At 43.4% G+C, this 26388-nt stretch overlaps 1 protein-coding gene across 1 annotated transcript in view; it reads right to left on the bottom strand.

The window, feature by feature from the left end:
- col12a1b (collagen, type XII, alpha 1b) overlaps positions 1–26388 on the bottom strand; it is a 105433-nt gene that overhangs the window by 15615 nt on the left and 63430 nt on the right. Inside the window, exons 32-64 of the mRNA XM_014017903.1 lie at positions 25007–25146; positions 24226–24355; positions 23961–24109; positions 23729–23858; positions 23351–23490; positions 23136–23265; positions 22918–23057; positions 21205–21334; positions 20283–20422; positions 19606–19735; positions 19355–19494; positions 19143–19272; positions 17472–17611; positions 16279–16408; positions 16064–16203; positions 14634–14763; positions 13783–13925; positions 13576–13705; positions 12675–12817; positions 11120–11249; positions 10532–10651; positions 10313–10459; positions 10113–10229; positions 9879–10031; positions 9695–9769; positions 7562–7701; positions 7272–7395; positions 7040–7183; positions 3959–4123; positions 3842–3880; positions 3623–3761; positions 2901–3043; positions 2560–2669 (exon numbers count right to left, since the gene is read on the bottom strand). Coding sequence (XP_013873357.1) covers positions 2560–2669; positions 2901–3043; positions 3623–3761; positions 3842–3880; positions 3959–4123; positions 7040–7183; positions 7272–7395; positions 7562–7701; positions 9695–9769; positions 9879–10031; positions 10113–10229; positions 10313–10459; positions 10532–10651; positions 11120–11249; positions 12675–12817; positions 13576–13705; positions 13783–13925; positions 14634–14763; positions 16064–16203; positions 16279–16408; positions 17472–17611; positions 19143–19272; positions 19355–19494; positions 19606–19735; positions 20283–20422; positions 21205–21334; positions 22918–23057; positions 23136–23265; positions 23351–23490; positions 23729–23858; positions 23961–24109; positions 24226–24355; positions 25007–25146 — 4331 coding nt within the window. The remainder of the gene's footprint in view (positions 1–2559; positions 2670–2900; positions 3044–3622; positions 3762–3841; positions 3881–3958; positions 4124–7039; positions 7184–7271; positions 7396–7561; positions 7702–9694; positions 9770–9878; positions 10032–10112; positions 10230–10312; positions 10460–10531; positions 10652–11119; positions 11250–12674; positions 12818–13575; positions 13706–13782; positions 13926–14633; positions 14764–16063; positions 16204–16278; positions 16409–17471; positions 17612–19142; positions 19273–19354; positions 19495–19605; positions 19736–20282; positions 20423–21204; positions 21335–22917; positions 23058–23135; positions 23266–23350; positions 23491–23728; positions 23859–23960; positions 24110–24225; positions 24356–25006; positions 25147–26388) is intronic.

The raw sequence follows: 26388 nt of genomic DNA, 5'->3' as shown, positions 1-26388 counted from the left end.
CTATCTATCTATCTATCTATCTATCTATCTATCTATCTATCTATCTATCTATCTATCTATCTATCTATCTATCTATCTATCTATCAAGTGGACCTTTTAATTCCATTCTTCTGTTTCCTATTTTAAGAGCAGTGATTTCAGATTTTGACTGAAAGTCTAAGTTCTCATAGAATCTCAATACCATACTTGTACTAATACTTTCTTCTACTTTAGTTTTACATTTACAACTGACTCTCATTGTGCTTTTTTATTGTTGTATATATGTAGGTATATGCATATCAAATGTATGGGCATATTCTAGCTCATTTTATTCTTTGCTCTTTTATTCTTTTCTATTTCTTTTAATGTGTATTTGCACTGCTGTGGGAGTGGCTCTAATCTCGTAATGCACACGTGTAATGACAATAAAGGTATTCTGTTCTATTCTATTCTATTCTATTCTATTCTATTCTATTCTATTCTATTCTATTCTATTCTATTCTATTCTATTCTATTCTTTACATGAGTCTTAGTTTTAGGTGGGGGAAGGGCTTGTATAGTAAATGCATTAACAAAAACCTATAATGAAAAGTTCCCGGACTGCTTATAGATTTATCTTTTGGGCAAATACATATTTTTACATATCACAACACTGGCAGTTTTCTCAGCTTTAAGCCATATTTTATAGACATCGGATAAGAAAAAAGGTCGTTACAATTGTTTTTGTGACAGATTGGTGCACATTCCACAAAGGAACTGTAGTGTTTTGTTGACATGACTCAGTGCATATTAATGACTCCTGTGGTGCGGTGCTAGCTACAGTGGCTATAGGTGATGGCCAAGGAGGTTCTATAGAACAGCTGGAGCTCAGAAACCAGGTGACCATGTGATCGGATGTGGAAGCTAAAGGCTAAAGCTAAACGGTCAAGAGTCTGGATTTCCCATTACTGTACATGCTGACAACAGAGCAGAAGAAAGGACTGATGATGTAGAAGTCATTAAAACTATTATTAAAAATATTAACAAGATTATTAATATTTTACAGTTTATATAATCTATCTAATGTTCTAAATAATGTCAGAAAACCTGTTTGTGTTAAGGATTTATTAACAGAAGATAAACAGGAAAACGTCTCATTTTACAACACAAGTCAGCAGATTTGATCTTATTTAGCTCAATGTGATCTGAGCAGAACATAATGTAACAGTTTAAAATTAAAATAATCTTATAAAGTCGATGTAATCACTGTTATTTATTGAACTGGTTAGCAGATATTAGCTTGTAGAGCATATATACAGAGTGTAGCACTGTTGAATCATGCTACAATTTAACAAAAACTATTAAATATTACTTTGTCCTCTGATTAATATTTAGACCTACAGAGTGTAAAATAACATTATAAATGTGAGTATTTTTAGGTTTCTGTTAGAGGAACCTGACCTGTTAAGAAGATGTTAGCTAATAGAGACAAGTTTCATCCTATAACCAGAGAACATTTTCTAACTGTTGACTGGTAAATATAAATATTCTTATTTTTTATGACAGTAAGAAGAAATAATTAATATACTTTATTACAGCTGAAGTCATCGTTTTTCAACTAGCYAAAGTCTAAGTTACAGGCTGACTTCAGGTCTGGTTTAGATCATTGTTATTTATAAATTATATATTTTTCTGGTATAAATCTGCTGTTTTACATGATTGTTGAACAAAATTGACATAGTTCTTAATTTATTGTATAAATATTACAGATAATTTGTGAAACAGATCCAGTTCAGCTGCTGTTTATCTATTAGTGTCTATGGTGGCTGTGAGCTGTTGCCCTGTTTGGTCTGTTTCTGCTCCTCCATGCTGTCACAGACACTAACAGTGAACGGTGTGGGTGGGGCTCAGTCTAGAGTGATCTTATTTGTCTATGGTGATGTCCAACCCAGTAATACAGATCAATGCTTCAGGGGACCTATACATCAGACTCCACCCACACACCAGGCCCCACCCATACGTCAGGCCACACCCACATGGCAGGCTCCACCCACACACCAGACTCTGTAAAAAACAGGAGGTCTTCACAGGGTCCCATCAGCCCACAAAGACCAACTGAAAGACTGTAGAACTCATCTGAGGAGGGTTAGGGGGATGAGAGTCCAACACCTACAGGACCAGGTGCTGATGGTCCCAGCAGGAACCTATAAGAGTCCACCATAGGTCCACAGGACTCCAGAAATAAAGACGTTAGAACAGTTTTGGTCCTGGTGAAGGTCAGTCAGGTGGTCCTAATGTTCTGGGTGATCAGAACCAGAGAAGAGGGGAGCATCTGGTCTTTAAGAACATCCCTCTGAGTTCCTCAGGTCTGCTTTTTTATGACTCAGAAATTAAAAGCTCAACCTGTTCCTCAAGCATTTCATCAACCAGATCCAGAACCTCCAGCCCAAACCCAGCAGAACTCCTCAGAACTCCTGTCTGAGCTACAAATGTCGGAACAACAAGAACCCGCGCCAGTTAAAGTCCAGATTCTGTCTTTCTGTCCTAAATCTGTCCATGTGGACCTGGTTCTGCTGGGTTTGGATTTGATGGTGAGGTTACCTTGTGGAAGCTTCCATGGAAGATCTTCTTCACAGGGTCGCTGTCGAACGTGACCCTCTGGACCTCACCGCTCTCATCTTTGTTGTAGAACGACACAGTCTGAGCCGACGCTGAGGGCAGAACATCAGAACATCAGAACATCAGAACCTCTCACAAATAAAGACAGATTCTGCTGTGAATCATTTGATCTGATTCAGAACTCAAAGACTCAAACTCTGTAGAACCTTCCAGCTGGTCTGTCAAGTTTGTTCACTTCCAGAGAAGAACCCTGATGGATCTACAGAAGGTCTGGAGAACCATTGATGGACTTGATCAGATTAGAGGACAGAGCAGGTACTTACGGTCCAGGGTGACCCCGGTCTCTGGTTTGTGGTCTTTACTGGACACCTGCCAGATGTCGAAGGGCTCAGTAGGCGAGTCGGACAGCAGGCGGAACAGGATGATGATGGTGTAGGTCTGAGGAAGACCATTAGGATGGACCTCTCTGAGACAAACACAGAAACCGTCAGTTAGAGTGGACCTAAATAATAACAGGTTCTACTGGTTCCACTGGTCCAGACCGGATCAGACCGGATCAGACCAGATCTTTAAGCTGTGGTAGAGGAATTTCCTCTTTGTGCTTTAAAAAATTCTTTCTTTAAAATAAAAGTCTGACTGATGAGAACTCTTCAACGTCTGCTAGATCTACCCTAAAACTCCTGGACATGTCTGACCCAAAAACCAGTCCAGGTCCAGAACCACTGGTCTTGGTTCTAAATTCTTCTCCCAGACAGTTCTGTGTCCTTCTGGATCTTTTCTGGAAACAGATTTTAAAATAAACTGGAGTTCCAAAAACCCAACCAGAACCACAGCCCGGTCCCTGACCCAGTCCTAGTCCTGGAATTGAAACACTTTTTCCATGTTTTGCAGGAACTCTGAGGAACTGAAGTTTATTTAATAAATCTGGAGAATTTTCCTGGAATGCAGTGACATCATTCTGACCCGGCGGGACTCGGTGGGACCACACGTGGCTTTGAATAGCAGTCAGGCCTGCGGCGGTCCAGTGAACAGGAGCTGGACTCACGTGGTGGGCTGGTTCAAGAAGGCGTTTTTGTGAAGTCTGTAGGCTGTGAAGCTGTTGAAGGAACCGGGCTCCATGGAGACCCCTGGGACCAGGCTGTAGGTCCGCTCTGTCAGGTTGAAGGCCTCTAGCATCCTGAAGCCTGGAACAAAACATGAACTCAAGCATCAGAGTGTGGAGGAGGAGGAGGAGGGCCCAGGTTGTGCTAAGTCAGTCTTTTACCAGGTGATGTGAATCCGTTGACATAAATCAAAGGACATGCTGCGGAGCAAAGAAAACATTGATCAGCTGACTCAAAGCTTCTGGCTCTTTTTTACAACAGAAGAAGAAGAAACTGACAGGAAGTGGACGTTTCACAGATGAAGGTGATCAGGTTTTCTTTGATGGTATTGAAGGCATCGAAGTCGTCCACCACAAAGACGTGTCTGTCGCTGGGCTTGCTGCTGATTTCCTGCAGCTCCACGAAGTCCACATCAGCCACGCCCACGGCAAAAACGCTGTAACCTGAAGATGACACAGCCAATCAGAGCAGGAGCTGTTGGTTTACACAACATGAGCTGAAATAAAGCTGATTATGCAACAACAGGAGCTAAAATCAAGCTGATTATGCAACAAAATGAGCTAAAACCAAGCTGATCCTCTAACCACATAAGCTAAAATAAGCTGTTTATGTAACAACATGAGCTAAAATTATTATGGATTTATTTTTATGGATTTGGTTAACTCTTAAAAAAAAATTTGGAACACATTTTTTCCATGGGCGGACGCGTCAAAGGTGGGACCTCTGTTCTGCTCTGTTCTGGATATATATCTGGATTCTGATCACTGGATTCTACAGATTGGCTTGGTGGTCTCCTGGTGTTCTACAAAACAACGTCGGTGGCTATTCAGGCCATTTCCTGGCTGCCTGACCAATATGAAGGTTTGTCGTACTTCAGCACTCAGACTTTTGCCTTGTGCGAGCTGGACTCGGTCTGCAAGCAGTTCTGCTGAGGGTCGCAGGCCGACTGTGGTTCCTGGACTTTGCTGGCCAGATGGAATTGATCTTGGAGAAAACTGATAGCTCGGCTCGGTGGAATTGTCCACATCATTTGTCTGATTGGATTTGCCACATTGAGAGGTACCAGCGGACCTTAAGGCAGATGAAAAATTATTATTGTCTGCCTGACTGAAAACACTTCTTCTGTTCCCAAACAACTGATTACAGATTTGTCTCCCCCCTCCCCCTACCCCCTACTCCCGCCCCCCACGTGACCTTGAAAGCCGTGGATCTAATTTCTCCGGGGTGTTTACGTTGACTTGTAGCTCCTCCCCCATCTCTCCCCACTCACTCCGTCTAATCCGATCCCCTGAAGATCAATCAGGAGCTGCACAGAATGAACAATTCAACACCAATATTCCGAACTTTGGCTGAACTATGGGGTTTATCTTTTGAGGCTGGATTCTTCGGACTCATTCCCTCTAAACTCACTTACTCCTCTGGCTAATAAATGTGCTCTTGCTTTGTAGAGTTTTTTTATAAACTCCATAGTGTATCATATTTCATTGATATATGTTTTTTTCCCCTCATCTAACCTTCTGTGTTTTTTTTTCTGTTTTTATTTTTAACGAAAAGAAAACCTTTTTCTTTTCCACCAGGTAGTGCGACCCCTGCTGGTTGCTGCATGACCTGTACACCTGTTTCCCCCTGCTTTTTTCATGTGTGTCTTCTTGAATGGGTGTTCTTAAATGTAATTTCATTGTGCTTCGTACAATGACAATAAAGGCATCAATCAATCAATCAATCAATCAAAATCAAGCTGATTATGTAACAATATGAGCTAAAACCAAGCTGATGCTCCAGTCATGAGTTGAAATCATCTAATCTTTCAACTACATGACCTGAAATCATATGAGTTGAAAACATCTGATCGTCACACAACAGGAGAGGAAATCAAGCTGATTATGTAAAACACAAGCTCACACCTAGCTGACGCTCCAACCACAGGAGCTAAAATAAACTGATAATGTGACAAAACAATTGTAAACCAAGCTGAATATGCAACAAAACAAGCTAACACCTAGCTGGTGCTCCAACCACATGAGCTGGAAACATCTGATCTTCCAACCACACCAGCTGAAATCACACTGATGCTCCAAACACCTGAGCTAACCAGCTGATGCTCCAACCACAGTAGCTGAAATAGAGCTGATTATGCAACAACACCAGCTAAAAACAAGCTGATGCTCCAACATGAGCTGAAACCAAGCTGATGCTTCAACCACATGAGCTGAAAACATCTGATCATCAAGACGCAAGAGATGAAAACAAACTGATGCTCCAATCACGAGTTGAAATCATCTTATAATCAAACCAAATGAGCTGAAAACATCTGAACCTTCAAACATATGAGCAAAAATCAAGATGATGCCCCAACCGCATGAGCTGAAATCCAACTGATGCTTCAAATACACAAGCTGAAATCAAACTGATTATGCAACAACAGGAGCTAAAATCAAGCTCATTATGCGAAAAAGGAGCTTAAAACAAGCAAATTATGCAACATGAGCTAAAATCAAGCTGATTATGTAACAACATGAGCTAAAACCAAGCTGATCCTCCAACCACAGGAGCTAAAATTAACTTATTATGTAACAAAACAATTGTAAACAGGCTTATTATGCAACAACACAAACTAAAATCAGGCTCATTATGCAACAGCACGAGCTAAAATGAAGCAGATTATCCAACAATACAAGCTAAAATCAAGCTGATTATGCAAAAACACAAGCTAAAATCTAATTATGCAACAACACAAGCTAAAATCAAGCTAATTATGCAACAACACANAACAACACAAGCTAAAATCAAGCTAATTATGCAACAACACAAGCTAAAACAAAGCTGATTATGCAACAACACAAGCTAAAATCAAGCTAATTATGTAACAACACAAGCTAAAATCAAGCTGATTATGCAAAAACACAAGCTAAAATCTAATTATGCAACAATACAAGCTAAAACCAAGCTGATTATGCAACAATACAAGCTAAAACCAAGCTAATTATGCAACAACACAAGCTAAAATCAAGCTAATTATGCAAAACACAAGCCAAAATCAAACTGATTATACAACAATACAAGCTAAAATCAAGCTAATTATGTAACAATACAAGCTAAAATCAAGCTGATTATGCAAAAACACAAGCTAAAAAAAGCTGATTTTGCAACAACNATTATGCAAAAACACAAGCTAAAAAAAGCTGATTTTGCAACAACACAAGCTAAAATCAAGCTAATTATGTAACAATACAAGCTAAAATCAAGCTGCTCCTCCAGGCTGTTTTCACTGGAAACAGATTAATTTAATTTCTAAGATTCAGTTAATTAACAGACTGCCACAGATCTTTCCTGAAGTTTTTCGGCTTATCATCACTGACCTGCTTGATGAAGCTTGGCAGCGCTCTTCTTCACCTCATCTTGAGAGCGTCCATCAGTGATCACCACCACCACCTTGGGGACATTTCTCCTCATCCCACTTTCCACAGAGAAGGCCTTCTCGTAGGTGTGTTTGAGAGCCTCTCCTGTGCAGCAGAAGGAAACCTTGTTAAAACGTCTTTAGCTGATCTCAGTCATCTTTATCACTGAGAACACGAAATCTCCTGCTCCAACCCGTCTTGGTGTTTCCTCCTCTGTAGGGAATCTGTTGGACTGCTGCCATGGCGACACCTTTGTCCTGATATGTGCTGAGCTTGAACTCTGTCTTTGCTCCATCGCTGAACTGAACAAATGATACCTGCGAGGAAAGATTCAGGTGTTATCTTATCAGCTCTGCACCAGTTTTAATAGAGTCTCATTCAAAGGCCTTATAAATCAAGTTCAAACAATAGATTTGGTTTAAACCAAGTCTTCTTGGACTATCCAGATGCTGTCAAATATTCTGCTATCTGAACAGAACCAACCTGCATCCCTGATGGTCCGACCACATCAAACGCTCCGATCATGTTGGAGACAAAGTGCATGACTTTGGTGAAGCTCTCCTCTCCGATGCTCCACGAGCCGTCGATGACGAACACCAGATCAGCTTTGGCACCTTTACACACTGAGGTGAGACAACGAGCCAATGAGGAGCCTTAATGGATCCCAACAACGTGACATTATCACACAGCTGGACCTCATCAACTCGACTCAACGTACTGTGATTGGACAATCGGTAGTGATTATTTTATGGGTTAAAACAAAGAAAGCGAAGCAGAAAAGAGTTTCAGCTCTGAGGTCAAATGATTTCTGCTTGATGTAAGTCACCTTCGGGCCAGATTTTTCTAAAAAAGCTGGAAACCAGTTTGAATATAAAACAGATTTAAGTAAGTATAAGTAAGTAAATAAAGTTTTATAGCGCCTTTCACAGAAATAAATTCACAAGGTGCTGTACATTCAGGGAAGGGGAGAGGGGCAGTTAAGAAACACCCATTCAAGAAGACATACAAGACAAACATGGGAGAACAGGTGAAACCGGTCATGCAGCAAACACAGTTGCGCTACCTTTAACAACAGCTTGAAATACACAAAAGGAAAATTGAGTTAAACAACCTGTGAGAGAGCTAGACAGCCTGGGGGTGGGGGGTGGGTGGGCCTTAGGTCAGATAGCACAGAAAGGGGAGGTAAATTTAATTTCAGTTAGGTTACGGTTCTGGACTCTGACAGGGACTGGTCTTTTCTTTCTGACCCGTTCTGTTGTAGATCAGTTGCTGTGTTTGTAATCATTGTTCTATTGGGCAATTCAGCTGTCTGACAGATGTACTTTAAAACCTTTTAGTCTACAGAGGACTGGTCCACTCAGTGACTGAAGGAGCCCAAACCATTGGGTCTCCACCACTGTGCTGTCAGCTGCAGTGTTTGTGCTGCGCTGGGTTTTCTTCATAGACGTGCATTATATTAGACCCCCCCCCACCCCCTTCTCTCACTGCTGGGTTGGAAGCCAGCAGGATCTGTTATCACCATCTTGTATTTTTGGACCAGAGATTACAGGGATGTTGTGCTTTAGACTCCGCCTACTCCACCCATACAATCATGGTTCTTTTAGACATGAAAAAACTAATTACACCTGAGTCAGGGAGGTAAAAACTATGGGATCAACATGACTCAGTAAAACTTCGATAAGACAAATGTCCCATTTGATTATATGTAAGAGGACTTCAAACTTGTCTTGGGACCATCTTGAGGGGACCCTGTACTGGTTCTAGACCTGTACCAGAACTTCTCTACATGTCGATGGTTTTCCCTCAATGTGCTGATGGGTAAAGATCTGGACTTTGGTCTGCTTCTGGTCCAGTGGTTTGTGTCCTACAGCCCCTCCAATCAAGCTGTGACCTTTGACCTGCTAACTGAAGCACTACAAAAGCAACACTAGCTGTGTTTCCATTGCAAATGTGTGCAAAACTTTGTCGATATTCTGTTAATGTCGAAAAAAACTGAGTTTCGCAACTGCGGTGTTTCCATTAAATGCCATTAAATTCACGCGTGAGTACGTTTGTTCTCGCGATAAGTCATTACAAACATGGCGGCAATGGATGTAAACACATAGCATATTGCTACCGCGACACTAGCGCTCATCATCAGTGGAGATGTCGGCATCTTTTATCGAGGCTTTCCAGTGACAAGCCCCTTTACTTGGGAGCGACTACGTATGCTGTGTTTTTGGGAAATTGTAGTCGGTGAGTTTACTACTTTATTGTGATATTCCTACTACTTCTACTTCCTGTTATCTTCTTCGTCTACATCTTTTTTGCCAGTAGAAACAGCCGGTTGTTGATCACGTGACTGAGAGGCGAAAAAAGTGTTTCCATTGCAGTTTTGCGAAAAACACCAATTTCGATATGGCCGAAAAACCACCTCATCCTAGCACAAAAACATTTTGTCGAAAAATGTAATCTTTTTCGTAATTGACGTGTTTCCATTGAGCAAATTTATTTTCAAAATTCTAATTTGCGCATTTTCATGGTCAATGGAAATGCAGCTAGTGGCTCAGGAGGAGGATGTCTCACCACTGAGCTCTCTACAACAAACAGATGATGTACAGAGTGTTTCACACTCACCTGCCCATGCAGGTGGGATGGTGGGTGGAGGTGTCGGGGTGGGGGGCATTGTTGGAGCCAGTGTTGGCTTCACCACTGTAAGAAACCAGAACAGCAACAAACCAACAGACACGTCATAAACACAAGTCATGTGATGAGGTCAAAGTTTGGATCTGATAGACTCGTGAGGCTCGTTAACACTCACAGGTTCTCTCATCTGTACTGACTCCCGGACCTTCCAGGTTTGGAGTCTGAACAAAGACAGTGGCAGTGTAGAGGGAGTCTGGAGAGAGTCCATCGAAGCAGTACTGGGGCAGACCGGCTGCGATGGTCACCTCGTGTTGACCTAAACTGGAGGCTGAGGATGACCAGGACATCAGCAGGTCACTTCTAGTCCTCTAATCTGGTACAGACCTCTAAAAAAACTAAGCAAACGTACGGTCCTGGGGGTGGAGCTTGATGCGGTATGACGTGGCAGCTCGGTGAGGACTCCACTTGATGCAGAACTTGTCGTGGCCAACGTTGTAGGTCTCGATGTTGGTCACATTCAGGAAAACTGGATGAAAGACATCAGAGACAGGTTTTAATGAAGCCAACTCTTATTGTGAACGGGTCATTAATGTGCCGTCTGGAGCGTACGTGTTGTTCCCACTCCAACGAGCGGTGCACTGATGCCTGTGGTATACTGAGCCAGGACTTTGACATCGTAGGTGGTTCCAGGCTGCAGGTTGGTTGGTGTGAATGAGGTGACATCTCCAACAAAGAGGCTGATTGGCTGATCTTTGCCTGAAAACAGGAAGACAAACTCAGAAAGGCGAGCGTTTAGATCTGATGATGGCCAATTGGTGAGACCCTCACCTTTAGGGGAGTAGATGAGTCTGTAGCCCTGAATGGGAGAAGAAACTGGTTCCCAGGACACCCGGAATCTGGTGTACCACTCATCTGAGATCCGCAGATTTCGGGGACTCAACATGCCAACTGCAACAGAAAGAAGACCCTTCAACACTGCTGTAAACATTATCTTCAAACGATTTTATTGTAGGAGCAAAATCAAATCATTTGTCTGGTTTTGAACCTGGTTGTTTTGATCGGACTGGAAGCTGACAGAAATCTGACAGGAAGCTGAAAGGAAGTCTGACAGGAAGCTGACAGGATGTCTGACAGGAAGCTGACAGGATGTCTGACAGGAAGCTGACAGGAAGTCGACACTAAGTCTGACAGGAAGCTGACAGGATGTCTGACAGGAAGTCTGACAGGAAGCTGACAGGAAGTCGACACTAAGTCTGACAGGAAGCTGATGGGAAGCTGACAGGAAGTCTGACAGGAAGCTGATGGGAAGCTGACAGGAAGTCTGAGAGAAAGTTAAGAAGTTGACCGGACCAGAGTTGTTTTTTGCAGCAGGGTCTGCAGTCTGCTGACTGATGGGACACCTGGATCAGTCCTCACCTGTCCGTCCATTCCCGTTCAGAGACCCTCCAGGCCCCTCGGCGTACACTGCCTCCACAGTGATGTTGTACGGAGTGTCTGGGAACAGGTTCTGCAGCATGGCGTTGTTTCTGTTTCCTTGGACCACCGTCTGAAAGTAACAGGAAAAGATTCAAAACTGAGCATGTGTCCTGAAAATCCTTTCAGGAGAAACTTTAACTCTGAGTTGTTTGTTGGTGTTGTGCAGATAAATAAACATTACAGATTAATTATTTTTATATTTAACTCTTTAATTGTTCCCACCTTGCCCCTTTGGGCCTGGAGCCAGCAGGAACTGATTTATGGAAGCTGCCATGTTGCATTTTGGGAACCAGAGTCTGCAGTAATGTGTGGATTTAAGCCCCACCCCCAACACAATCATGGAGTCCTATGACCTTTATTTAAACATAAAAAATGAATTACAGCTAAATGAGTTATGAAATATCTGAAAAATGTAAGAACTAAAAGAATCAACTGAGGTGGGCTTTGTTTAAAGGGAGGGGGTGGGGTCTTAACCAGCTGACAGAGAAGATGGTTCTGTTCTGGCTTCAACTTCTGTGTTCCGGTTTGAGATTTACTTATTATTTACAGCCTATGAGAAATACAGGGAAATCTAACAACTTGAGGACTGGGTCAGGAGTTCCGAACAGGACTAGGTCAGGAGTTCCGAACAGGACTGGGTCAGGAGTTCTGGTCTGCTTTAGGTCTGTCTACATGACTGGATTAAACATCCTGAGTCCAAATGGAACCAGTGGATCATGGATCAGTCAAGATGAACAAGTGCTTCACTCAGAGAAGCACAGCTGGACCGTCTCCACCGCCACTCCACATTATTATTCACAACTAATAATAATGTCATTATGACCCAAATTATAGCGTTTGAGTAAAGCCAGGCAGTAATCAGTCTGAGTAACGACTGCTCCATGAGCCGGAGGAGGCGAGGGAAGCCTGGGATCTGACCTCACTGCATAGCTGGAGCAGAACGTCATCAAAGTTTACCCAGAACGTTTATCCAAAACAAAATTTATTCCTCATTACTGACAAAAAGAGGAGCGAATAAACAGAAAGGAGATTTATTGAGAGCAGGAATTTATTTTGAAAGTAAACTGATTTTCTTCCACACAGAGTCTAGAATTGGATTTTAATGTTTAACTTCACGTCTCCGGAAGCCCAGTACCGCCATAAAAACCAAACCAAGAGGTCACATCATGTGTCCTAACCGTCACTTTCAAATAAATTAGACATGAGTTGAGTTTAAACTTCCGACTGACTTTAAAACTTATTTACAACACATCATGTGACTTTTTTAGTAGCAGAAATTCTAAAATCAAGCAGCTCTTGTCTTTTTGATGGAATAAAAACATCAGATGTCCTTACAAAGAGACCGACTGAAATGTGATAAAAGTTTGGATTAATTTGAGCTCACATTCCTTATATCCTGATAAAACACCAGAATTTAGAGGTTCCTCCTCCTGCAGGGCAGTCTTTGTATTTTTTTTCCTTTATCTGATGACAGTGTTGTAAAACAAGAACTCACAAACTCAGTGATGGGGTCTCCGGTCATGGGAGCATAGGAGATCTTGTACTGCCTGACGGGGCCCTCGGCGTGGTCCCAGCCGATGGTCAGGGTGCTGGTGGTGGCGTCAAAGACTCGCATTTTCCTGGGGCCGGCACGAGGCACTGCGACACAAACATCAGGCAGAAATATCACCACACAGAGCTTTCATCTGTTTTAGAATATGATTGAAATCTGTAAAAACAGGGTTCCACAGGGACGTGTTCTCGGTACCTCATCTTTAAACTGTGCTGCTGTTTATATAAGCATTTAAGTTTCTTTACAGAACAATAAAAAATATGTATTTTATCTTTTAAGTATAAAACTGGCATTTGTATTCCCTTTGAGGAATGGCTCAGAGAGTATTGTGTAATTTGTTTTAGTGCTGAAACACTGAAAAGTTGTGAAGTAGTTAAAGTTTAAAAACGCAACCATAAACAGGAAAACTGTTAACGTTGAGCCAGCAGCAGACTGTTAACTCAGCATTTAGACAGGCACCTTTTCCAGTCAGGACAGATTTTCTTTTTCTGCCTCAATACAGCTGAAAAATCTGAGCTTTACTTTCAGGCTCCACAAATGGAAGTTTTTCAGGGAACACATTTGAACCAGGACTTTGGAGGGTTTTTAAAGATTATTTATAATTAACAAATACCACACAGGCTAACAACATCTGACCAAATACAACTAAAGGTAGAAAAGTGGAACTGGTCCAACTTTGGTCTCAGGTCCCTGTTTTGATGGCAGACAGTCTTAATTTGTAGGGTATCATTTTAAACAACTCCTTGTTACTTAGAGCTCAAATCTCCAGCTAAGACCAGAAAACGGGTCAGGGACAAGACCAGGAGAAAGAACCGGAACAAAAGCCCTTAGACAGTGTTCTTACAGGTTTTGCCATTGCCCTTCACCGGTGACCCCTCTGCGTCGGCGTACAAAGCAGAGACAGTAACGGAGTACGGAGTATCTGGGATCAGGTTGTCCAGCAAGGCATTGTTAATGGTTCCTGGAACCAGAACCTATGTGGAGCAGAACCCAACAGGTCAAACAGGAAGTCATGAGAAGAGTCCACAGACTGAAATAAAGCAGGACTCACCGACTCTTTGGGTCTGACTCCAGTCAGGGGGGCGTAGGCCACCCGGTACTGTTGGACCTGACCCGAGGCGGGCTCCCAGCGCACGTTTAGGCTGCTGGTGGTGGGGTTGTAGACCTGGATGTTCCTGGGTGGGGTCCGGGGAACTGCAGTGGACACGGAGTTTATGAGATAAAAATTATTAAAAACACTTGAGTTCCTAAAAGTCCAAAATGTTGGTATCTGTCTGTAAAACACAGAACAGGAGCTGGAGCTGAACCCTGGATAAAACTGGTGACGGTTCAGCAGAATAAAGACTTTCTGGGATAGTTCTGCTCAAACTGAAACAGCAAATAAATAAAATCAGAACCGCAGAGAAACTGGAGGCCGAAGTCAGACGCTGAGAGCAGCAGGACGGTTGTTTTACTGCATCTGTGTGAGGGTACGAGCAGAATTCTTTTGGGTTTATGCAGAAACTCTTCACTTCCATTTTAAGCAGAACCAGATGTGCACATCTCCTGGTTTCTGCAGCTCGGTCCAATAAAAAAAAAATCAGCTGCAGTCGTCTGCAGCGGGACAGACTCACCACGCATTATGTCACAACAAATTCTGCCTTTTACTTTTAAATCCAAAACTTTCTATTTTTACATTTCAGACAAAAACTTTAGAACTTTTACAGACCTTTGTTTTAGCGCTGAGTTCATGTTGGTTTTATCAAAATTAAGATATAAAAAAGAAGAAAGTCACCAGTTTCACCCATTATGTACAAAATAAGTCTGGAAACACATGTTCTGTCAGAACCCAGGTCTTTTAGAAACACCTTCATCACTATGTTCTGTTGAAAAACTCGGGATCAGAACCAGGACCAGACTCACGGGTCTTTCCGTTGTCAGATTGACGCAGACCTTCCCCCTCCAGAAAAACTGGAACCACGGTCACGGTGTAGGGTGTATCTGACAGCAGGTTTCTGAGGACGGTGCTGGTGGTCCCACCTGAAACCTGCTCCTGAGAACAAAGAAACAGAACCAGCAATGAGCATAACCCAACATAACCCAACAAAACCCAACATAACCCAACAGGACCCAACATAATCCAACAGGACCCAACATAATCCAACAGGATCCAAGATAACCCAATAAAACCCAACATAACCCAACNCCAACATAATCCAACAGGACCCAACATAATCCAACAGGATCCAAGATAACCCAATAAAACCCAACATAACCCAACTGAACCCAACAGGACCCAACGTAATCCAACAGGATCCAATTGAATCCAACATAACCCAACAAAACCCAACATAACTCAACTGAACCCAACGTAACCAAATGTAACCCAACAGGACCCAACATAACCCAACAGGACCCAACAGGACCCAACATAATCCAACATGATCCAACATAACCCAATAAAACCCAACATATCCCAACTGAACCCAACATAACTCAAATGAACCCAACAGGACCCAATAGAACCCAACATAATCCAACAGGACCCAACATAATCCAACAGGATCCAACTGAATCCAACGTAACCCAACAAAACCCAACATAACTCAGCTGGACCCAACGTGACCAAATGTAACCCAACAGGACCCAACCGAACTCAACAGGACCTAACAGGACCCAACAGGTCCCAATAGGACCAAGAGAAACTAATTATTTCAGAAGAATCAGAGTCAGGTTTCAGTCTGCAGTCGTCTGATTCTCCTTCCAGTATCTAGAGACATATCTGGATCTGCAGGCGGTCCGGTCCGATCCAGGTCAGTCTCAGACACTGATGCTCTACCCCCATCTTAACACAGTCTGGACACATCATTATTTTTGTCTCGTAGAAACAAACGTGTCTTTAAAGGCAGCTTTGGTTCTGAGACATCTGTCCCCAGAACTCATGTCCCCAGTCTCTGCATGTCCACAGGTCTGATATGGTTCTCATTTCATTTAAACCAAAATGCTGAATCATGATCTGTTATCCAGTCCTGATCGTATTCTGAAGAACCTTACAAAATAAAAGCTCTAAAGATTCAACAAAACTCTAAGTTGGTTTTATTTTTATGTGAAAACACTAAACTTTATTGATTTAGTTTGAACATTTTAACTAAACATCCAAGTTATTTTCCTGAATGAATGAAGTTTGTAAAGTCCTGTCCCCGGACTGGATCAGCACTGAAACAGGATTCATCTTCAGACCCAGAAACCAGGTGGGAGAAAATCAAACGATGAGAATGATAAAACTCTGAACAGTTTAACTAACAGAACTCGTCCTGAGATCAGAAACTGTCCATAAATCTGTGACGTCTCACCACGTCCTCGGCTCCTCCTGATGCGGGGACGTAAAAGATGCGGTACTGTCGGACGTTACCCTCTGCCGGATCCCAGCGTACGTTCAGAGAGCTGGTGGTGGGATCGGTGACCTGCAGGTTCTTGACTCCGCCCAGAGCCTCTGTGCACATCAAACAGACCCGTCAGACCATTTCAAAGTGGATCATCACAGTCAGAGCAGAAGGTGGAAACTTACTGGTCTTTCCATTCTCAGACATGCGTTTTCCCTCCACGTCGGCGTAAACGGGGACAAGCGTCACTTTGTACTCCGTGTCCGGACGCAGCTCCCTCAGAACCGTGGTGGTGGTCAGTCCAGATACCAACGTCTGGGAGACAGAAAACTTCAGGTAAAGATTGGAAACATCAGAGGGATTTAATGGTTTGATTCATTCAGCAGCTTTTATTTCCATCTGAAAGAGATGAAGCTGGATTAATAATCTTCTTCCAGATTACATCTAAATTATTCTTTAAAACAAACTAAATGTTAGCCTTTAATCTTCATCTCTTTCATTTCAGGTGAAAGTTGCAGTAAAGTTAGAGTACACACAGTCACTTCTTTAGGTCCACCTGTTCAAAGATCTGGTCAGCCAATCACAGGGCAGAACCTCAGTACCTTTACAGACGTTGATGTACAGTAATGAAGACCACCTGACTAAGTTCAAACCAGGCCTCAGAACCAGAAATAAATGTGGCGTAGTTGTTGGTCTTATGTTTCAGAAACTACAAAACCATCTCCAGGGTTTAAAGAGGACTATAAGACTTGTTTGGGTCAGAGGTCAGACTGGTGGGAGGTGACAGGAAAGAAACAGCAGGTCAGATACAGTATTCATTCGTTCCAACCAAAGTCTACAGAACTTTCTCTGAACCCATCCAGCCTTGGAGTAGATGGTCTCCAGCAGCAGAAGACCACACCTGGTATCACTTCCTGTCAGCAAAGAACAGGAAACTGAGGCTACCGTTAACCTAGACTGTACCAGCCAATAAGAGCCTGGAGGAACGTTTCCTGTTTTGATGGTTCTGGATTCACTGGGCTCCAACGACATCCACAGTCACCAGTCCAAACAGAACCTTTGGGATTGATAGTACAGGAGATTCTCATCAATGACACTGTAATGCTAACATGTCAGTATGGACCAGAACCTCAGGATTGTTTCTATCCTCTGCACTTCTGAAGACCGAGGGGGTCCTCCCTGGTACTGGTAAGGTGAACCTGATAAAGTGGCCAGTCAGAGTTTATTCATAGTTTTGCTGAGTTAGTTATGAAACAGTTAAAAATTGAAATTTATTAAAAGATTCAGGAAGTGAATAAAATCTGAGGTGATTAACGAACAATAAAAAATGAATTATGTTGTTGAAACATGAAAGTTTTTGTAATGAGAAAGAACTAACCGTGCTCTCGGGTCCTCCAGCCATCGGGACGTAAAGGATCTTGTACTGCCGGACGTCGCCTTCGGCTGGGTCCCAGCGCACCTTCAGGGAGCTAGCGGTGGGGTCCGTCACCTGGAGGTTCTTCACCCCGCTCAGAGGTTCTGAAAGAAAGGAGACACAAAAGGTTCTGATGTAACCTAAAGTGATTTATCCTCTAGGCTACACTAGATGGGCAGAGTTAACCTCAACTGTAGTGTTTTCTTGTGTACCCTAGTTTTAGGGTCATGGTTTATTGGGATACTCAGTTTTAGAGTCATGGTTTGACGGATACCTCAGTTTTGATGTCATGGTTTGATGGGTACCTCAGTTTTAGCATCATGTTTGATGGGTACCTCAGTTTTAGGGTCATGGTTTGGTGGGTATCTCAGTTTTAGGGTCATGGTTTGGTGTCCACTTTAGTTTTAGTGTAATGGTTTGGTGTCCACCTCAGTTTTAGGATCTTGGTTTAGTGTCCACCTCAGTTTCTGGGTCATGGTTTGATGGGTACCTCAGTTTCTGGGTCATGGTTTGATGGGTATCTCAGTTTCAGGGTCATGGTTTGATGGATACCTCAGTTTTAAGGTGATGGTTTGGTGTCAACCTCAGTTATGGCATCATGCTTTGGTGCCAACCTCAGTTTTAGCATCATGGTTTGGTGTCCACCTCAGTTTTGATTTGGTGTCCACCCCAGTTTAGCATCACGGTTTGGTATCCACCTCAGTTTTAGGATCATGGTTTGGTGTCCACCTCAGTTTTAGGGTCATGGTTTGGTGGGTACCTCGGCTTAAGGTCAGAACACAACAGGATCATGGTTTAATGAGTACCTCGGTTTAGGGTCATGGTTTGGTGTCCACCTCAGTTTTATGGTCATGGTTTGGTGGGTACCTCGATTTTAGTGCTATGGTTTAGTGGGTACCTCGGTTTAATGTCATGGTTTGATGAGTACCTCGGTTTAGGGTCATGGTTTGGTGTCCACCTCAGTTTTAGTGTCATGGTTCAGTAGGTATCCCAGTTTTAGTTTTTCACATTTTTCTAAAGGCCAAATGATTATTACAAATCTGACCCACAGGTCTTAAATTGACACACCTTTAATCCTGTGTCTCATGTTTTAGCCTCTCCTGAACAGACCAGCAGATACTGCAATGCTCCCAGGACTTGCTGAAACAATCTGAAGCCATCAAATGTCTCAGCTGAAGGTTTTAGGATTTCACAATGAGACAAATCCAAACATCTGAAGTATCTGAAGAGTTTGCAACGCTGCAGGCAGCTCTGTTGGGAATAAATCACTTTCTGACGTGAAGGTCCTGTCAACACTTGGACAAACTTGCCATGGCTCATTAGTAACATGTTGGGTTTTTTAAAAAATATTGATTTAAGAATTTTTTTTTTGTTTTGTCAGTATGAAGTGGGTTTTAAAATACAGTTTGAGTGTTTGTGGAGCAGCTGCTTTGATTTCCACAGTTCATTTTGTTTCTGCACTGTTGAAGAACAAACTTATAAAAGATCATTGTCAGGAGGCACCAACAATTGAGATACCGTTCATTTGTTAAAGACTGGGAGAAGAAACAACAGAAAATACTTCACATCCTATTTGGTTTTGGTTTGATTCACCTGAACAGAAACCAGGACAACAGTTTCCTGATGTTCACTCACTTGTCTTCCCCTTGTCTTCCTGCCTGATTCCTTCCACATCTGGGTAAACTGGAACAACAGCCACGTTGTAGAGCGTGTCGGAGTCCAGGTTCCTTAGGATGGTAGTGGTGGTACCGCCTGACACCTCCTCCTGTGAAACAGAGAGAAAACTTTGTTTTAAACCTGGATATTTGTTTATTCTCTCAGATAAAACCCAGCTGGATTCATTTTACCATCAGCTCCTCTCCTCCTGGCTGGGCTGCATAGAGAACCTTGTAACTCTGGACGTTTCCCACCGCTGGGTCCCAGCGCACCGTCAACGTGCTGACGGTCGGGTCGATCACCTTCAGGTTCTTCACTCCACCGAAAGGATCTGAGGAGGGGCAGCAGGTTAACCTGGGTCAGATTCAACTCTCCATAAAACCAGTTCAGACCCTCCTTTCAGACTTACAACAAGAAAATAAAAAATATTTATCCCACTTACTCGTTTTTCCGTTCTCTGACTGAGATTTTCCCTCCATCTCAGGGTAGACAGGAACCACAGTGACAGTGTACTCTGTGTCTGGGTCCAGATTCTTCAGGACAGTGCTGGTGGTGGTTCCAGGTACCTGGTCCTGGTCATAGAGCAAACAAACATCTGTAAACATGTAGAACTGGGCCAGAAAGGCCAGAATAACGAGTCTGATGCTTCCAGCTGATTTCTATTATTCAGACTGATCCAGGAGCTTCACAGTGGGATTAAATCCATATTTAATGGAACTGTTGCTCAAATAAAAGCAGCCAGCAGGATGAGCTCATCTCAGCTGGTTCCAGATCAAACCCTCTGAAATGACAATAGTTTCTGAAACCATCCTGGGGGCCATGAAACCCAACCCGCCACCTGTCACAGCTTCACACAGAACAGTCAGTCCCTCTCACTTTACGCTCAGTTGGTTTTTATTAACTCAAAGAAAATCTACATTTTACAGCAACATCAGCCAGAGCTTCTCATCTATTCATACTTGGACACAGCTGCTTTAATTATTCTTCACCGGCCCATCTTTCCTCAGTCTGAAGCCAAACCTAAGATCTGCAGCTCCAGAACAACACAAGTCTTCATTTAAAAACCTGAGTTCTCACTGGAGAAAAAAAAAATCATGCTCCACATGAATGAATTCTCACCACTTCCTGCTCTCCTCCAGCAGCCGGCACCCAGATCACGATGTATTCACGCACGGTTCCCTCTGGAGGCTCCCAGCGCACGTTTAAGGTGCTGGTGGTGGGATCCGTGACCTGCAGGTTCCTCACAAATCCCAGTGGTCCTGAGAGGAAACACCAAGCAGGAGGTCAGAGCTGCTGTCGTCACAGGATGTTCACTCCTCAGTAAACTCAGACTGATCAGAGTTCGACCAGAACCTCAGGGTTTCATCCAGTCAATGGACCATGAAGGGTCAAACCGTAATCATTCATCATCCATCCATCCATCATCCATCCATCCATCCATCATCCATCCATCATCCATCATTCATCCATCCATCCATCATCCATCTATCATCCATCTATCATCCATCCACTATCCATCATCCATCATCCATTCATCCATCATCCATCCATCAATCCATCCATCCATCTTCCACACATCATCCATCCATCCATCATCCATCATTCATCATCCATCATTGATCATCCATTATTCATCATCCATTGTCCATCCATCATCCATCCATCCATCCATCCATCGTCCATCCATCATTCATTGTCCATCCATCATCCATCATCCATCCATCATCCATACTCATCCATCATCTATCTAGCCATCATCCATCCATCCATCAGCCATCATCCATCCACCCATCCATCCATCCATCCATCATCCATCCATCCATCCATCCATCTAACCATCCATCCATCCACCCATCCATCCATCCATCCATCCATCCATCCATCCATCCATCCATCCATCCATCCATCCATCATACACTCATCCATCATCCATCCATTCATCCATCCATCCTCTTAATATAGTGAAACGTTCTGTTTCTCAGATTGTGGGTTTATTTTGTCTTGTAGTTCTGACTGAGCCCGAGAGGATCCAGAAACTCACGGGTCTTTCCGTTGTCAGTCAGGCTCGGCCCGTCTCCCTCTGCGTACACGGGGACCACAGTGACGGTGTAGCGTGTGTCCGGCAAGAGTTTCTTCAGAACTGTGGAAGTGGTGCTCTCTGACACTGACTCCTGTAGAAGCACAGGAAGGAATCAAAGACATGCTCTTATTTTGAAAGTCCAGGTTCAACCCTCCAACCCTAAAAAATTAAGCCTCAGATAAAGTCTGTATAAAAGCTGGAAGAAGGAGAGTGAAAACTTGTGATGAAATCACCAGATAAAAAAGAAGAATAATAAAAAAGTGTGTTTGAATGTTTAGGACATTAATGACTGAAAAGGAAAGAAAATAAAGAAAAACTTTGAAAAAAATTTCAGAAGTTTGAAACACTGATCAACCAAAGAGGACAGGAAGTTCTGGCTGCCTGGAAGGTAAATCTACTTTTTTAACTCAAGGTAATAAAAGCAGACAATCAAACTGTGTCAAGTGAGAAAAATCAATTTCTACATTTTATTTGACACCATATATTGGAGAGAAATAATTGAACCTGCAGAAATGACAGTTCTTTGTAAAACAGAAAGGTCTGATGGATAAGATGTTAGTTTATATGAACAGGCTGCACATTAGAGACATGAAGACACAAACATCCCTCTGAGTCTGCCGGCTGCTTGGTGGGATTATCCTGTCACAAAGCATTACTTCTTTCATCCTTTCCTGTCAGCTGTGATGGGTTGGTTTGATGAGCTTCAGCTCTGAACATGCTGACTCGTCAAATTGAGTAACTTATGATGTCAGCCCAGTTCAAGATGGCTGCCACAACTAATCCACTGACTCTGACCTGAGCTTTGTTTAAAGGGGCATTATCATGTAAAAGCAACTTTTTTGAGTTTTATATCATGTTGTAGTAATATACTCTAATAAAAAAAACATTCCCAAAGCCTTGCTTTGACTCATTCATGCATGTTTGAGAAATCCTGCTGCGTTTTTAGGCAGCCATGCTGAGGAGCAAAACGACAGGTGGGGACCAGAAATGCCTTTTGGGACCAGAAACGCCTCTGGGACGTGTCTTTAAGCCGAACTTCCTCATGGCAGAGCACACCGCCCCTGCCCCTCCTCCCCACACACCCCGACTCCTGCAGGCTCTCGGGTCAAAGTGAAAGTGAAACCTAACTGTCTGCTGAGCTCTCAAAATTAGTTCTCACTCAGTGAAGCTCTTTTCAGATTAAAACTACCTTTGAGGAAATGTATTTTCAGATGCCAAGTAAACTGCATCATGGCACCCCACCCCCCGAAATGGGCAAAACGGAAGCGGAAGATGGTTCTTAAAGAGACAGAGGCCAATTTCAAGGCGTTTAGAAGAGGAAGTGATGAGAACATAAGTTTATTTTCTATTTAAACACAAAAACAGTCTTTTAATAACCGCTAAATGTGACATAGATACTTTATTATGGTATAGTTTTTAAATATATATGCCTGAGAAACGCATAATATTGGCCCTTTAAAGAATCCTCACCGGCCCCCTGGTGGTGCTGTGTGGGTACTGCAGTGTTTTTGGTAGACTATCGAGGACAGAGAGAAAGCATTTGCTTAAAACTTAACTGAATTTGAACACCTGAAGTTAAAACCAGAGTTTGAATTAATAAAAGTCAGTTTCTTGTCAGATCTGAGCTTTAAAGGTTTGATTTTGTTTTCAGAGCTCCAGACTCCATGATCTTACCACGATCTCCAGGCCTCCTTCTGAGGGGGTGTAGATGACTTTGTAGCCCTGCACGTTGCCTCCAGCTGGGTTCCAGTTCACCGTGAGGGTGGTGATGGTCGGGTTGGTCACCTTCATGCCGCCGACGCCGCTTAAAGGCACTGAGAAGAGAAAAGCATTGGATCTGTTTGTGGCTGAAAAAAACCTGATAAAACCATTTCTGTCTCTCAGCAGCTTACGGGTCTTTCCGTCCTCAGACTGACGTTTCCCCTCCCGGGCCGGGTACACGGGCAGAACAGACACTGTGTACTGCGTGTCGGGCTGCAGGTTCCTGAGGACGATAGAGGTGGTCGCTGCAGGGACCTGTTCCTGTGGGTCAGAGGGAGCAGAAGTCCAGAAACAGCTGGTGGTAGCAGGAAAAAGCTCAGACAGCAGGAAAGTCCAAACATCTCACCATCTCCTCTCGTCCACCAGCAGAGGGGACGTAGAAGACCTTGTAGAGACGAACGGCTCCATCAGCCGGGGCCCATTCCACGTTCAGAGACGTCATGGTGGGGTCGGTGACCCTCAGGTTCTTCACACCTCCCAGAGGCCCTGGATCAGAGGCAGTTATTAGTTAGGACTCAACAAAGAGCTCAGGTGATCTAAAGCTGACGTCTAGATTTTATTTTGTCTTTAGTTTCAAATGAAATATTTCAAAAGTCACATTTGATCTGTTGGAGAAAACCTTTTCATCCTCGTTCTTTTCTATGATTCACAGAAAAAGAAGTTCTCAGGCTTTTATCAGAGCTAGGAAAAGTCTAAACGTTGAGGTTTCACAGCTCAGTCTTACTTGTTTTTCCATTTTCAGACATGACCTTCCCATCTCCGTTGCCATAAACTGGAACCAGTGAGACCCTGTAGAGGGTGTCGGGCTGCAGGCCTCGCAGGACCGTGGCTGTGGTTCCTGCCGACACCGTTTCCTGGTTTCGGATCAGAAAAAACTCTTTAACAGACACAAACCCTGCTGGTTTCTGGTTTCATCGTCACGGTCCAGAGAGGCGGTTCTGATGAGGTTCTCCTACCAGTCCTACCATGCTCTCAGCTCCTCCCGCAGCAGGAGCATAAATCACTTTGTACTCCTTGACCCGGCCTTCAGCTGGCTCCCAGCGGACGTTCAGGGTGGTCATGGTGGGGTTCAGCACCTGCAGGTTCCTCACACCGCCCAGAGGTTCTGACGGAAACACAAGACCCGGCAGGTTTCAGCCGTAATCTACTGAATCTCTCTGGTCTTTTGTTTCTTAGAGTTTGTGAGTCTGCTGGTGCTCAGGTGTGTCCGGGTTTTCTTACTGGTCTTTCCTTCTCCAGAGATGTCTCTGCTGGCGCCTGAAGGGTAAACGGCGGCCACCGTGACGCCGTACGGCGTGTCGGGCAGCAGCTGCGGCAGGATGATGTTGGTCTTCTTCCCCCCGACCTGAACCTGCACACAGAAAACAAACATGTTGCTGATGACTCAGCAGTTTCTTACAGAGCGCACAGCAGGCTGAGCTCTGATTCAAAGCAGACGTTCTCACAGTCAGCGTTCCCACTCAATGAGACTCCTTCAGCTGTTTTAACCTTTATTTATCAAAACCTTCAGCTCTTATCTTGAAGTCATCTAAAAGCTGAAGTCCTGAACCTGTCTTTGTCTCTGTCTCGTGTCTCACAGAGACAAGTGATTCTGAAATTCTGTCCACGAGCTGTTTACCACAGTTAGACAGCAGAAAGTGAAGTATTTGTTTTGAGGCAAGGCATGGTGGTCGGTCTCTGGGAAATCCTGAACAAACATGTCTGCAGTCCATCAGGACACGAACAGGAGGCTGTAAACATCCACAGACAGCTGAGACGTTTGGACTGTGGCCCACAGATAAACACCAGCGTCCAACATGGACGTCTTCAGAGGCTCGGCTGTTTAAAGAAGCTCAGACAGCGGGGCAGGGTTGTGGCAGAGCGGTTTGGAAGTCCTCCCATTCAAATCCCTGCTTGGACAAGACACTTCACCCCCCTTCCTGCAGGTGGCGGTGCAGGTGCTCCTCTGTCAGTGTGCTCCTCTAAAAACTGAAACTTTCTGCTCAAAGCAGGTGAAACTTACAGACTGGGCGTCGCCGCCGGCGAGCGGTCTGTACGTGATCCGGTAGTTTTTGACTGGACCGGGGGCGGCGTCCCACTTCACCGTCAGCGTGGAGGTGGTGGCGTTGAAAACCCTCAGGTTCCGAGGAGGTTCAGGAGGTACTGGAAGCACAGAGACACTTCAGGTGAGAAGAGACGGGACAGACGAAGAGTGGGGACATGTGAAGGTGATGATGAAGAGGATGACGATGGTCCGCGGTCTAGAGAGCGATGAAGCTAAATAGGTTAAGTACAGCGTGGAAGCAGTAAGGCCAGGATGAACTTTGAGTCATTCAGAGCCGAGCTGGAGTTCAGAAACCTCTAATATAAGGATCAAATGAGCTCGAACAAACACAGGGTTTACTGTTTTTTACACCTTTTTACAGTTTTTAATTTTTTTTACAAATTTTACAACCTTCTTTTTACAGGTTCTACAGATTTTAATGCTTTTTAAACATTCTACTGTTTTAACAGGTTCTACAGATTTTAATGCTTTTTTAACGTTCTACTGTTTTAACAGGTTCTACAGATTTTACAGCATTTTTTACAAGTTTTACAGCTTTTTTACAGGTTCTACAGGTTTGACTGTTTATTTTATTTTATTTTATTTTTTGTTTTGTTTCTTTAAACAGATTTTACAGATTTGTTTTACAGGTTCTACAGATTTTGTTGTGAGACCTAACAGATCTCATGAGATATGTGATTTAAACTGTTGGCAGTCGGTAAGCATTCTTTAAAGGGATCCCTGATTAGTTGTAACATTAGACTTTTTTGATAAACATTTATTTAAAATGTAAAATAAAGACTGTAAAAATACTGCAGGCTGTTTAGTTTTGTAAATTTTTAAAAATCTATTTTAACACGGATGGAGCCATTTTATTTACACGCAAAGCATTCTGGGTAAATGATGACGTGGATAGGTCCTCGGTGCGAGGCTGCTAGCGAGCTATATCCACCCTGAAGGTTAATCTTGGACAATATCTGACGATCGGCTCTTTTGGATGAAACCAGAGAGCGTTGACAAAGAAGGTAGAAATGACTCAGCCTGAAACTGAAAATATGGAACAGAGCTGCTTCATGGAAGAAGAACCTCAGCTTAGCCTGTTAGCTTTAGCATTAGCGCTGACGCTATATTGCCTTATGTATTAACTCGGCGCTAGCACAACAAACTAACAAGCTAAACTGAGGTCCTCCATCCATATTTTCAGTTACAGGCTGAGTTGTTCTACCTTTTCCTCTCTGTCAACGCTCTCTGGTTCCATGTAAAAGAGCCGATCGTCAGATATTGTCCAAGATTAACCTTCAGGGTGGATACAGCTCGCTAGCAGCCTCGCACCGAGGACCTATCCACGTCATCATTTACCC

This window comes from Austrofundulus limnaeus, unplaced genomic scaffold (genome assembly GCF_001266775.1).
Source record: "Austrofundulus limnaeus strain Quisiro unplaced genomic scaffold, Austrofundulus_limnaeus-1.0 Scaffold179, whole genome shotgun sequence".
NCBI lineage: Eukaryota > Metazoa > Chordata > Actinopteri > Cyprinodontiformes > Rivulidae > Austrofundulus > Austrofundulus limnaeus.
Note: the sequence above shows the minus strand (reverse complement) of the source record. Positions and strands in the feature narration are given on the sequence as shown.